The sequence below is a fragment of the Gymnodraco acuticeps genome, unplaced genomic scaffold (assembly GCF_902827175.1).
Source record: "Gymnodraco acuticeps unplaced genomic scaffold, fGymAcu1.1, whole genome shotgun sequence".
Lineage (NCBI taxonomy): Eukaryota > Metazoa > Chordata > Actinopteri > Perciformes > Bathydraconidae > Gymnodraco > Gymnodraco acuticeps.
Genome location: NW_022989768.1, coordinates 3,303,867 through 3,319,249, shown reverse-complemented (window position 1 = coordinate 3,319,249; position 15,383 = coordinate 3,303,867). Strand labels below are relative to the sequence as shown.

Here is a 15,383-nt window from a genome sequence, read left to right as displayed (position 1 = left end):
TCATATAAAAGATGTCTTAAATACTGTACCTTCGTCAACACATTTCCTTGCTCTTACTACACAGGCTTAAAGTAGCGGGACATTTTCTCACAGTCTGGTTTAGGTTTGTTGGGACCATTTGTTACAGAGATACTGTTCGAACACACACACTTACACACAAATACTATTAATAATAAAAACACATGGTATTTACGCTTTTCCTGGTGCTCTAAGATACACACACACACACACACACACACACACACGCACACGCAGAACCCAACCATATGAATAGTTTCCAGGCATGTCAGCTGTATATGATGTTCAACCAAATGAACCATGTTTGTGACACATTTCCATATGTTAACCCCGATCCTGCCAACACATACCAGCGTATGACATGCAGCTGTGTAATTGACAGCTAGCAACCTAGTTTAATGGCCTTCTTACAATACATCACGATTTGTCAGCGGCAGATTGCAAATGTCAAAGATGCTTCCTTTTTCCCTTGTTGCCGGCTGCCATCAGCAGTGGAAGTACACTAATAGCTTAGATCCCCATCTCTGTCTCTTCCTTATTTTCTCTCATAATGTTCCTGTTCTCTCCCTCACACACACATCACAGTGCTCACACATGTGGTCTTGCAATTGTTCCAGTAAAGTAAAATATGTTGCCATGGAGCTACAAGGTTGCACTGATGTTTTATTGTTTACTTTTATCTTCAGCTGTATTTATATAACCGGGGTTTGTTTGATCTGTCTCTGACTGTTCTTTTTTATTGTTCTAATTGTATTAATGTTAAGATAGGTCAAATTAACATATTACTTATGACAAAGAAAATGGTAAAACACAAATTAAGTAATTAATGTATTCTTCTCATAATGAAAAATATTTTAATCGATGCCTTTGTTTTTTTCTCCCTGAGGTTTCTTTTTTTGTTGTGTTCTTTGTGTTTGTGGCTGCAAATGTTAGATCTTTGGCCATCGGACTTCTGGAAAAAGCATTTTCTTTCTGTTTTGCTCTGATGAATGAACATGGCCTTACCGTACAATTAGACTTATAATTCATGTTTTTAACTCTCGTTTTTTGAGATGGGTAGATTGCTTCAGCTGCCTCAGCCAAACTCTTGTAGTATAAAGATCTTTTTTATGACAACCACGGACCAATCTGCCAATGCACACACCAACACACACTAGCGGTCTCCAGAGTGTGTGTTGGACAAGATTTAAAGTCAAGCATGAATACAGAGGCTGACAGGCCAATTATCAGATGTACTCTTCGTTCTGCATCCCCTCCTCTGAAGGGAAGCAGATGTGAGAATCCTGTCGTTTTCACTCAAGCCGGTACAATGACATGGCCCAACAACAAAAGGCACAGCCTTCACATCAAAATGGACAGAGTTGTAAACATAGTCTTGTCAAACTGTTTTATCTGGTGGGTTTTCACATTTCAAGCTTCAGAAGACGTGATGTAGGGATATTTGTCAAGTTGAAATAAGTCTGACTATCCCCCCCCAATGAACCTTCCTATTGGGAATTGCAATCCTTACTATTGATGCTATGTTTCTTTGGAAACTTCATGAGGTTTTGTAGAATAATAGAAACGTATGTGCAATATTCTTGTTTTATCACAACTGCTCTCTTCCTTAAACGAATCAAACAGCAGGTTATGAAACAATTACTGAGGTTTAATGAGCTTGTAAGACATACAAAACACCAAGTCAAATTCCTCGTATTAACCTACCTGGTAATAAACCTGTTTCTGATAATGTCTCTTTGTTCCATAGGTGAATGTATTGCCAGCTTGTGTCAGAGCCTTGACCAAGATGCTTTACTGTCCATACTGCCGCGGCATGCCTGGGCTGAAACCCTGTCACAACTACTGCCACAACGTGATGAGGGGCTGTCTAGCTAACCAGGCAGACCTAGATGCTGAATGGAACCTCTTCATCGGTAAGAAATGAAAGATTCTGATTCAAATCCAGTGGCCCTGCACCTGTTTCTCTTTGTAATTTTTCAAAGACGTATGTGTGTGTCTGTCCTTCTGTCTGTCTGCCTGTTTGAACAATTGTACTTGTAAGTCTTACTTTTCCGAGGCAGTGTCTTTGAATAGTTTCAGTAGGAATTCAGTAGGATGTACAGTACTGTGTTAGATTTAGCTTTAAAGGATTTACAGAGACAAAACTGAAATCTTATTTGTGCAACCATTCCTTCTTTCTTTCTATCTGAAATGTTATTTGCTGTTGCTTGAACCCTGGCATAGTGCTTAACGCTCTGGTCCCTGCTGTTTGGGATTGATAAAGGAGACCAGATTCTAGGCAAACACATTTTCTATAGTGTTTCCAGCTGAGCGCGGTGAGTAATTTAGCACTTGGGTTAGGCTGTAAGTAGCTGGATGCTGTAAGCCCCCCTGCTAAATGGATACCAAGGAGGCACATTGAGGGTTCCCTTTGGATCTTTTGTAGGCCAATGCTTTATTTGTTATGTACCCCAATCCCATCCTCCCACCCACACCAACAGATTTATTTTTTATGGGGCTGCTTTTTTTTCAAAAGACATCCCTGAAGACTGTGTGTCAAGTGAACTGCACTTCTAAGCTTTTGGCTGTTTTGTGACAAGCCTGTCATGTGAGAAACCCATCAGATGACGTACCGCTTGTTCTCTCCGATGGCATGTCTGAAGTCTCAGATCAACACAGGCCCCTATGTACTGAATGAGATGTCTCGCAGCTTTATGACATGTGTTAAAAAGTTAGTGTCTTGTTCGGTTGTGAAGAGGCAAATCTATTGGCGCAGAGGGACGCTATGCTTGACAGTAATGGGAAAGGCTGTTGTTGCAACATAATGATGAATTCGGTTAGACAAAAACACCCTTGAGATGCAGAAAAAGTGGATTTTCAATTTGGAGCCATTTTTTGTGCAGACATTGTTCTTTGTTTTAGAAAGACAATATTGTTGATGGTATTATAATTAGAAATGAAGAACCCAATGCATGTTTATTTTCACAACTTTTTTATGTCTGCTGACATTTTGTATTCATTATCTGTTGCTAAAGAACTTCGATTTGCTTACCATGCAGTTTGCAAGAGATATTGATTTGCCTTTCAGAGACAACTCCAATATGTATCACAGGTCGGTTCTCGCCACTGGAGCACATCTTTGCATTATAGGAATGTATGGATTGAGTCTGTTTACAGTCTGTCATTGTCATCCCTGTCAAATCAATCACTATTAGAGAACATTAGATTAGAGGCACAGATTTCAATGTTAAAGAACACTCAATGACATTGACCTGTGTATTTTTTTCATGCGTGAATGTCACTATTGATACCATTGATTCATAAGACCACAAAATAAAGGAGAATCAAAGCTTTTATATAGTTTGAAACTTCCACAGCAGAAGACAATATGAGCTCAGAAAATGGACTGGATTCTTTCAAAATCCGGTTGAATACTTTCTTGTAACAAACATTGCTTGTTTGGCTTTTTATTAAACAGAGAGAGAGAGAGGAGGAAACAGACAGAGAGACAGAGAGGAGGAAACAGAGAGAGAGAGAGGAGGAAACAGAGAGAGAGAGAGATATCTGAAGAAAAGACACACTGAATCAACAGATTTATACTATACTTAACATTGTAAAGGTATCGTCAAATTTAGTTAAACATAAATCAGTATTCAGTGGATCTCAAAAACATACTCTCAATAAGGACATTCCTTTATTCAGGTTTTCAGTTACAGTTATGCTCACTCTCCTCAGACACATGAAAGCATTTGGTGTTGTGTCGATGATCCGTCTGAATATTATCTTGCTATCTGTGATAATCTGAAGCCAATATATTTTGGACTATTGACACATCTAGTCCATTCCTGCAAAGTCAGGTGGTGCTTATTAGTCATTTTCAAGATTGTATCAGCCTGTGGGAAACAGCACAATAAATTACTAATCGGGAAACCCCCTAAAATGTTTACTTGGAGTAAATCTAGTGTGTAGAAACCAAGCCCCAGGAAGTGCGCCGGACTCAGATGAAAATTATTCGTGCTGGCCAAACGGCGGGTACTAAACTTCCGTTTGGTTGCCAGGCCGGAAACACTTTTCCCCATTGACTTACATGGGGGAAAGAGTGGTCTGTAACTCGTTGGATACTTTTTTTAAACTAAAAAACTACCCAGTATGAACACTTGTATAGCCCTTATTAAAAACATTCGTTCCTCAAGTTGTAAAAATTTGCTAATAAACGTTATTCTGAGAGTTATTTCCCTCTGCATTATGAACGCGCATCTAACCACGGGACCGCGCCGCCCGGCACGTTCATGTACGTGTCCCGACCAATCAGAGCACTGTGCTCACAGGAGGGTGGGGCTGGAGCTATTGGAGCTACAACGAGCCGTTAAAGGCAGAGAGTGAAATCAGTGAATACACGTAGTTTACAGAGATGCTGTATGAGAAACCAATGTGAGTTGCGTTTATCTTTACCCATGGATGCACAATAAGAACGGATCCATATCGTCTTACTGCCATCCCACGGAGCTGTAATAATGGATATATTGCACATGTTTGCTGTAATTCATTATCATACTACATGGGCTGTATGATTAAATCTTGTACCGTAAATGTTGTATTAAATAAAGTTAATATTACCGACGTTAGATTAACGTCCCTGTAGCTTATTATTGCACTAAGAAGCTTATTGCACTGTATATATATATATATATTAGGGCCGGGACTTTAACGCGTTAATTAAGATTAATTAATTACACAAAAATTAACGCATTTTAATCGCACTTATTTTTGCACCGCGGAACGTTTCTCACTGGATGAGTTTCAGGCGTACCGATTATACTGGAGCACCAACTAACGTTCATGACTTCAGACAACAACAAACCACAGTGAACAACAGTGGGACATGTTGTTTTAAAAAACGGACGGATGGAAGCGTCGATAAGAGCACGGTTGTGTGCAAATTATGCAAAAAAGGAATTCGCATATCCACCGCAGCACATCAAGCCTCAAGTATCACCTCAATGCAAAACATATAGCAGCTAGCGTGGAAGCTAGCGTGGACGTTAGCCTCTTTTTATCGCGTTCACACAAAAAGAGCCGGTACTAAAATTAGTTAATGAGAACCTTTTTACCCCCACGAAAGTCCCTGCTAGAGAGCAGAGCTGCTAGAGCGCAGGGACTTTCGTACGGCTCTCTTGTGAGAAAAGAGCTATATTTCTGATTGGCTGGGCGGATTGCAAACCACGCCCCGTAAAACTCCCAAAAAGTTTTGTGAAGCCGCCATTTTATTATCCTCGCATTAGCCTTATTAGCATTAGCCCAGCGCAGAAACGCAGAGCAACACTTATGGCCAACACAAAATGGCGGTGGAGATGAGGAGGGTGTCGGCGTTCTGTTCTGGCGATTTACTCGGAAGGCTGCTGGGAGTCCCAGCAGCTTCTACTGAAGCCAGTCCCCAACTCCGGGGACTTCCGGCCGGGGACTTTGGGCGGCAGTATACGCCGTGAAGTGGTTTGCGGCCTGCCAGTAAACCCAAAGCAGAAGAAGAAGAAGTGACGTCAGCGGCTTCATTTGGCCTAATCCACCCCCAGGTTCAAAGAGTTCTCATGAACTAAGTTCTCATGAACCTTTGTGGGAAAAGTACTGCGGGTGTGAATGCGCCTAATGGTTATACTAAAATCCATGTGAAAAAAAATTGCTTCTCACTGTTCTTAGGTCAAATATGTATATGCGATTAAAAATGTGATTAATTTCGATTAATTAATTACAAAGCCTCTAATTAATTAGATTAATTTTTTTAATCGAGTCCCGGCCCTAATATATATATATATATATATATATAGGCTACAGTGCAATAATTATTTCATGCTAAATGAAGCTCTGTTGGATATCACTAGATCCTGTTACAGCGTAATATAAGTACATAACGATTGATGTGTACATTAGCATCATTACTAGCTAGCCGCTAGCTAATATCTGCCGCCTCGTTAATATCAAATCCATGATAACAACAATCCATTACCATGCTGTCATGAACGCGCGGTGCTGTTACGTGTACGCAAATTGACGTGCTTGATGTGAACGAGCATTTTGGTTAAAGTTGCGCATGCTCTGTCACTACCGGATCTGCAGCTCTGCCCGATCTGCAGTGCGCATGTGCGAGATGGTCCGCCATATTGGACAACTCCAGACGGCAACCCAAGATGGACACTTGACACAGTGGCTTTTAGCAAAGCTCAAAAATAAAACTCGAGAGAGATGAGTTATTGTTATTACGACGTGACTTCACTATTATTTAACAACTCTTTGTATGGGGTTCTTTTATTTGGGGTTAAGTACATTGTCAGAATAAGTGAGAAATGGATTTAACTTCTGTTAGACAGCTATCATACTGAATACATATTTACTGTGAATGTGTGCAAAAATGTATGGCATATGGCTGTCTAACAGAAGTTACATTCATTTCTCACTTATTCTGACAATGTACTTAACCCCAAATAAAAGAACCCAATAAAAAGAGTTGTTAAATAATAGTGAAGTCACGTTGTAATAACAATAACTCATCTCTCTCGAGTTTTCCTTTTGAGCTTTGCCAAAAGCCACTGTGTCAATATTGTCCTACTTGGGTTGCCGTCCGGAGTTGTCCAATATGGCGGACCATCTCGCACATGCGCACTGCAGATTGGGTAGTGACATGCTCTATGAGTGCACATACGGGTACTTCTCAGGCATGCTGGGTAATCTGTGACGTTTCACTCTCTCAAAAGTTGAGCCATTTTATCATCATGCGCTAATGAGCAGCTCTCATAGGAATTAATGAGGCCCCCCCTCCCACGCGGTATCCAGTTCTTATTATACATCCATGGTAGAAACTCACTAGCCTAGCATCATTGCTGCTACTGACAGCCCATTATACCAGATTATTGTAACAACAGGCTATTTGTGTAACACCGGAGCAGCATTCAATTATAAGGTACAGTATATACTGACCTACACTATGCTTATGACATGTACTGGCCCTTTTTCTAAATGTCATGACAGAAAAATGGTGGTGCAATTAAATCATGAACATTCTCTGCTTTTAATTTGAGTACCCCATTATATTAAGAGTCCAAATGACTGATTATGATATTAAACTCCATATGTGGCAGGTGCAGCACCTTGCATGCCTACTGTTTCCTAATATGAAATATGAGCTGTGCTTACAGCAAATATAAAAACTGCCAGGTATTTTATTTATTCTTTACAGAGACTAAATACAACATGCTGGCTTTTAAACATTTTCCTCACCTTGAGTTAAATAATTGCCTGATATAATTGGCAGTGACTTTATGTGTCGAATGAGGTAAGCCTTTTGAATGCATAAGGCCTGTCCGAGCCAACGGTGTGCGTGTGTCCTTGACTCATTTCCAGCTCAGTGCAGTCAAACTGTGGACCTGATCAATATTGTTAGGGATATTATCTTCATCCTTGCATGTGTGTGACTAGATGAAATGATAACAAATATTTGGGATTAATTATAGCATATACGATAATGAGGTTGAAATGTAAGTATAAGAAGAAAGCCTTTGAATGTTAAACATTAAGTTGGAAAATGACAATTGTGCTCACATTACATTCTTATTTACAAATATTTAAATGTTTTTTAAGATAAGTATTTCAGAAGATAAAACTAGAAGTTGAAATATAAGTTTATTATTCAAAATAAGTATCACTTAGTGGATTTGCCTTTTTTAATTTATAGTATAAAAGTAAATGGATAAGATCATTATCTGTATTACTGCTGTAAGCAGGTTGAGACAGTAAAGTTATCTTTTTCAGAAATGCATTTCATAGTCTAGAAGAAGCCATTAAAATGTCCCTTTCGGTAACAAAGGGCATTACCAATAGAACCAGAGCAATTTATTAGACACACCGTAACACCACATAATACTTACAAGCTTGAGATTATAAGTAAATTCTTGAAAATCTGACAAATTGATAATCATCCATGATTTTTAATGAAGTATATAAAAACAAGACATTTGGCATCAGTATCACACAGCTGGGGAAAGTAGAACAAATGTGCCACTGCTGTGTTTATCCCATATATCTGTGTTACATTTAAACAATCATAACCTCTCTAAACTTTGATAAAGCCAACAGTGAAGAAACATTTCTTAGATGATCTGTGTCACACATACAGTCACAGCACAGTACTTTACAGTTTGTAAAGGTTACCGTAATGACATCACAGCTTTCAGGCTGCAAGTGGAAGATAGATTATCAGTGAACAATGAGTATAAACCTGAGGAGGGATGTGATTCACCTGCTCGTACCTCTGCTGAGAGATTACAGGCCTCCTGACTTTCACTGTCTGTGTGTCTGTGTGTCTGTGTGTGTGTGTGTGTGTGTGTGTGTGTGTGTGTGTGTGTGTGTGTGTGTGTGTGTGTGTGTGTGTGTGTGTGTGTGTGTGTGTGTGTGTGTGTGTGTGTGTGTGAAGGGAAATAACTATTGGTTTGGCCAATGGGTGATACCAGACCATCAGTCACCTGCCATCGTGACAAATTTACCGAGCTCTGCATCATGACAGACACATCATTATCATTTTTCTTGTCAGCACCTTGTTAAAATACCCTCAGAGAGAGAGGGGGAGAGGGACGACACATGCTGTTATTCACACACTGCTGCAGTTTTTCAGGCTTACACCATGATCCATGCCATTTTTCATTTTCAACTGCACACATCCAGAATTAATAACTTTTTGATAAACCCTTTCCCAAGACAGTGATATTCCTATCATAGCTTTGCAACCATCATTGGCATGGAAGACACCACATGTTATGTGTGGTGTCTGAAATCAAAGATTTAAGGCACATTTTACTTTGTTTACACTAAAAGTAATGAACCCTGTCTTTCTGTAAAGGAGAAGTGATTTGTAAATGCCATTGTATTCCCTTATTGCATGCACTGGGCTGTTCTTGTGGAGGCCTATACATTATTCTCCTAATTAAGATATAGGCTTGTGTTGTCCTCTGTTGTCTCCTTTGACACCACAGTGTAAGCGACCCTCATTGATTTTATTTGCTCATTTCTTTTTAATTGCATGGAGTGTGATCCAGTGAAACCGGACCTCCCCACAACTCCCCAATTCCTGAACATTCAAGGAAATACTTGATCTGTCCTCCAAGAAAGACTTTCTGTGATGGGTGTACATTTATGAAGATGAGCGCCCTACCAGCGCTTTACTTTAAAAGATATATAGCTTGGCAGAAACCAAGCTTGAATTATGTCTTTACTGCACAGTGAAGCCTTTAGGATTATCTACCTCTCTTTCTGTAAATGCTCTACTTTGTCACTCAACATCCACATGCTTTAACTGGTAAGTAATTCAGTATTCTTTCTATCTTTACTTGAAACCTGATACATTTACAAGGGAAAAAGACACACATAGGCACATAGGTACTCCACCTGACTGACTATTGAGCAAGATCGTCTCAGTAACAGACATGACAGAAACAAACAGGCCAGTGGTCTCCTGCCTGTCAGAAAGCTGAAGGCTGCATGACTCACTTAGTCAAGTGATCTCCATATTGTCTGCATAATCAAAAAAACGGTATATTTGTCTTTCTAAACGCTACTGGCTGTACAGAATCTGCAGGATGCTGCTTTTCTGTATTTGAGGAACGAATGATTACGCTGCTATATCTTATATACAAGCAATACTTTGAGTTACCCCAGCTGATGGCCAGCTATGTTTTATTTAATAGTTGTATTGCCTTCACAGCAGAAGCAGCAGTCTCGCAGCTGTAGCAGTATAGAAAGTGTTATTGTAAAAAGACATGACAGTCATATGTGGAAAAAAAAAGACAGTCTTTGAGACTGCAGATGAGCTAAAGTAATCCAGACACGGCCCAAAAAAGCCCCATCAAGACATATTTGTTGGTCGAGTTACAGCTAAAAGTGCACGAGAAAAGGCCTGTGGAGACTCCCTTAAGACAGACAGATATGTTGGCAGGTTGTAAGTCTTTTGCATTTGAGTCACCTCTTGCAGCTGCAAACTAGAAAACATGTTAAATGGAACTGACGTCAGACGTATTTTAGCAAAAGGTCTGTTTCCCACAATCGATGAGCTTTTAAAAAATAGCATGAGCTTAGCTAAGCATACATTTTTGTTAAGTTAGATGTTCTCCAATGTAGGTGGAGAAATATTGATACTGTATCAAAGCTGATGGAGCAATGATTGAGGGTGATTTAAGTGTCCTTACTTAATTTCCTCTGTGACAATACATGATATGAAACAGCTGTAAGCCCTTTTGTTCTGTGGTAATTATTAAATAAAGCACAAATGCGTCACTGCACTGTAGAACCCGGAACAGAGACATAATATGTTTGTAATCTTTTATTGCATGTTGCATGTGTTTTCATCCACTGAGACTGAGCCCCTCAATGAAAGGTCAGAGAGCTCAGTGGTCTGCTGGGACAACAACAATAATTCATGGCTTTCCCCCAGCTAGTCCCTGTAGAGCACTTTTACTGCTGCAAAATAATATCAAGGTATAATTGTTCAACTTTGAATGTATCTTGATTTTAAATTCTTGCATTTACAGTTTATGGCTTATTTTTTTATTAACAAAGGAAAGCATGTTTTTGTTTTGAAATGATGAGCATAATGCAAAGAGAAACGTCAACCATTGCCCACAAATATAAGCAAACTATTTTAACCAGTTGAGATTCTCTTCTTATAATCCGTTTTTTTCTCAATGCATTCCCAAGTGACCAATATGGCCATTCATAAAAGGTGTTTTCTGATCTCATGCCCCTAAGGTAAAGATATGGATAAAGGCATGTTTTTATTTTTAGTTTCTGCTTTTCTCAATCTCTAGTGTTGGTATTAAAAATGTAGCACTTACGAGAAATGTGATATGTCATGTCAGGTTTGTTGTGTGCACTGCCCTTGAGGCGTTAGTTTGTAATTGACACAAGGTCACATTAGACTAAAGCCCAAATCAATTTACTTGACATTTACTGTGATTGTTTCTTTTCTTTTTTTTTATTGACAAATGTATGAATTGACCTAACACAACAAGTTTATTGTGCTTAAAGGTGGGGTAGGTAAGTTTGAGAAACCGGCTTGAGATACACTTTTTGTTATATTCCATGGAATGCTCTTAACATCCCGATAGCAATGAATATCTTAAGTGCTTTGACAAAAAATCCATAAAAGAATGTCATCTGTAGTACTGTAAAAAGCAAGACCAATCATTTTAGCCGGCCGGCTAAAATAACTGGATGGCCTACCTGCCTGTCAGCCTTCCATCTGTGCACAAACTTATCTTGTGCCCTCATTGGTCATATGCGTGTTCGTATGTGTTGGAGGAGGGGCTCTGTAAGGAAGTGGCAGATTTGTTCCGGTTGTGTGTTTTCAAATTCTAGCTACACTCTTAAAACTACTGGGTTAAATAACCCAATCATAACCCAGCTGCTGAGTCACTATCGGACAGAACACGGTCTGGGTTGTCTTAACCCATGTGCTGGGCTGGATAATTGTAACCCATGTGCTGGGTTGTTTATTTGACCCAAGCTAGTGATTGAAATTAACTATATTGTTGGGCTAAATAGAATATAATAATAATGTATAATAGTGTAATGAATTATCTCCAAACACACCGTATATAGATATATTTAAAAAATGCATTTATTGATAATTTGAACAGGTTTGGCAAATCGGCAACATTCCATTTCCACTATAAAAGAACAATGCATTTTAGCACAATACAAATTCAATATATCTTTAAAAAAAAAAAAACACCTTAAAAACAGTGCTAGGGCCTTGAGAAATATCTGTATTTTAACCATCACTTATGAGTGAACACCATTTTCAGGAACAGTTCTGCGTATTAATTTAACACATGGACCATAAAGACCCAATACATATAAAAGTATAAAACAACATCTACGAACAGTCCTTCAACTTGAAGCTGAACAGTAACAAATCTGTCAATGAACACAGATGTAAAGCAGCAGGATGTAAACAGAGGAGAACTGTGTGTGTGTGTGTGTGTGTGTGTGTGTGTGTGTGTGTGTGTGTGTGTGTGTGTGTGTGTGTGTGTGTGTGTGTGTGTGTGTGTGTGTGTGATTGTTAAAGTACAACTTAAACTGCCAAAAGCTTTTTCAGGCTCAACACCCTGGGCTTCAAGTTCCCCTCATCCAGGCCCATCAACACTTTCTGGGTGAAGTCGAAAGTGTTGGCCAAGTCTTTTGGGTAGCTCAGATGCAGGGCAAAGGTCAGTGCAAAAAGCAGGATGAATGCGTCGGCCAGTGTGGGGAGTTGGATAACTCCGTTACCCTCAATGACAACAGCGATCCTCTCTGGGCAGAAGAGCGTGGTGTCTGTTGACCTGGCACTGATCATGAGAAGTCCGACCGCAATGTCCTCTGTGCCTGGATCATCAGACTGCTCCACCAAATCAAATAACCATATGTTTTGTGCATAATGTGGGTTTAAGGAAACGCCTATTAGCATTGCACAACATAATGTTACAGCACCAGAAACTTCAGCCTCCAAAATAACCAATCAGTTGACATAAATGCTTTCAACAAAAAAACATGTATAACCTTCATAAGGGTAGGATTTATTTTATCACTGTATTAGACTGTTACTATTACTGTTACTATTAGACTGTTACTACTATAGTTGTACCTAATAAACTGGCAACTGAATATATATTTACAGTATAATCTCTCCCTACTACACATACAAAAACAATATGGGGAACACTAGAGATTATTTTGTATTGAACACTGATGCTGCAGGAAAGAAAGCCCTCTCTTGATTGTGTATTTTATTAAATCACGTGAGCCCATTTTTTACACTGAAGCCTAGAGCTTAATTTCAAATAAATCCTAGAAATCATATTCAAGTAAAGGGAGATTATATTTAACATGTCCATTGTGTACCTTACAATAATTACAATTCTTATGGCAATATTCAAATCTTGGAACCTGAATGGGATGTGAGCAACACAAGATATAATGTTTGATTAACAACACCTGAGTGACAGAATCAAGCTTTGATGACACCAGGACAGTTCATACTTTTTCAAACTAAATCTATCATTTATTATAATTTTTTCACTATAAAAATTCAAATAATTGTCTTCCTGCGATAGAGCTCCTGAAACAATGTAACAAGATAAACTATATTTTTTGATGATCTGTCACATACATTCAAAACAGTTATTATGCTGACTTACATGCCACAGCCTCAGAAACGTGGAGTCATCTTCATGCAGATATGCAGGCAGAGCACGGAGGACAGCAGCACGTCGGACATGGACGTCACCTTGCTCCTTGAGTGTGAGAACATATCTTTGTTTTACTTTAGATGCTAAACAGTATAACCACACAACAATTAATATCACAAGAAAGGGCTCTTCCATGACTGAAGAGATTAACATTTTGACAAAGATAATCCACTCTAGTATGAGAATAAAACACCAAGGCATAACCGACTCACCTGGAGGTCATAGGAGGCGAATAGCTGATCCAGAAGTTCAGTTTCCTTTCCTTTCCTTGCCGCCTTCTTCCTGAACAGGCTCTGAAGACGGGGGACATGTCTATCCAACTCCGCATAGAAGTGGTTCTTCAGGTTGAGGTTTGTTATCCTGTGAAACTCCGCCAAAATATAAAATGACTATTTAATTCACAGTACAATGTATATGTGGACTGAAGGCAGCAGAGATAAACAGAAACATAACATGCTAAATCTGAGTAAACATGTCAAAGTTATCAGTGACAAAGGCACACAAAATAATTATATAGTTGTAATAAAATATTTTCACCTGTGACTCCATTTTCAAGGCAGGCCAGCGTTCCAGGATCTCTCCAACAGGTAGCTCATCATTGATGATCTCATTGCGCCGCAGGGCAAAGGTAGTCTGCATTAACTTTTAAATCAAGGGAATAATAATGTTATAATGTTCAAGTAACTCTGCCCTTGTATCAAAGACAGCAGCACAAAGTTTGCATCTCCAAGCCATTGGAAAACGTAACAATATTCACAGGCACCAACCAACACAAATCTAACATAATTTCAGTGTTGAGCACTAAATATTCATCCACATTTTAGTAACCATGTGGAATAAACATGGATGCGGGAAGGGGCTGCAGCACCCCCAAAAGCGGCGCACCTACACTGTAACAGCCCCTACAAACGGCGGTGTGCGTTGACGCTTGCCGGCGGGCATGTCTGAAGCTAGACCAACAACCAATCACATGAAAGCTACGCTTTGCTCCCACAATTCAGTTCGGCTAAGCGTGACGTCACCCCATTCAAAGTGAATGGGCAGAAGCGTCAACGCACGCCGCTGTGTGTAAGGGCCGTAACACGTGCGTTGAAGCTTCTGCCCATTCACTTTGAATGGAGTGACATCACGCTTTGCCAAACTGCATTGTGACAATCAAATCATATGCCAGTACAAGCTCTAGCCAATCAAACCGCGTGCTTGTGTGTCCGGGGCGGGATATTCATGTGATTGGTTGTTGGTCGAGCTTCAGACAAGCCCGCCGTTGCACCGCTGCAAGGCTCCACTCGCGCACCCGCTTCTTGTTCACGAAACGTTGTCTCAGGGCTTCTTAACATTTAAGAACCTATTAATGTGTCATACCCACTTAACGAAACTCAGCTAACTGACGATACGAACCATTTTTACGAAACAAAACACAAGTCTCACAAGAAGCGTCTAAATGAGCCCTGAGCGAAAAAATGCCAACGCACAGAACTCATGGTAGAAATACTTTATTATACTCAGGGCTGCACATAACTGGTGCGCATGCGCACCTCCACCAAAAAAAGAGCACCGGGTCATTTGCGTACCAAAATTGAGAGAGGGAGAGGGAGAGAGAGAAGAGAGAGAAGGGAGAAGAGAAAAGAGAGGAGAGAGAGAAAGATATTTGCGAGTTGCATATGAACTCAGGGTCGGCCCGTAGCACTGGCGTTATAGATGTTCGCCTAGGGCGCCAGATCTGGGGAGGCGCTGCGCTGGCAGTTCTGGGAGGGAAAAAAACATTTTTGACCGTTGGTGCTCATCCTAATTTTCAGCCTTGATGTAACAATATTCATAATTAAGTAAATGTAACACCCTTTTCACCCCGGTTACACGTTTCATTTGTACTATGGGCGCTGTAAGTGATGAAAATGGGGGATGTTGGCTTATCTGGCGCCCGCAGCTCACAGCCAAAATGCGAGAGAGAGAGAGAAGGGCGCACCGCCCGGTGTTGTTATTAGAATCTGGTGCTAGCTGCTCTAACGGATATAAGAAGATGTTTCTACAATAATGTGGAGGGAGAGTCCTCTCCAGTCAGACTGAGAGGCTGATACTACAGCTCAGTGAGGTAAAGGACTCTTGAGTGTTTAGTAGGGGTGT

General features: G+C 40.0%; 1 protein-coding gene across 2 annotated transcripts in view; it reads left to right on the top strand.

Moving 5' to 3' along the window:
• gpc6a (glypican 6a) overlaps window positions 1-15,383 on the top strand; it is a 185,205-nt gene that overhangs the window by 83,319 nt on the left and 86,503 nt on the right. For both annotated transcript variants that reach the window (XM_034219617.1, XM_034219606.1), the window contains exon 4: window positions 1,766-1,931. In XM_034219617.1, the coding sequence (XP_034075508.1) occupies window positions 1,766-1,931 (166 nt within the window). The remainder of the gene's footprint in view (window positions 1-1,765; window positions 1,932-15,383) is intronic.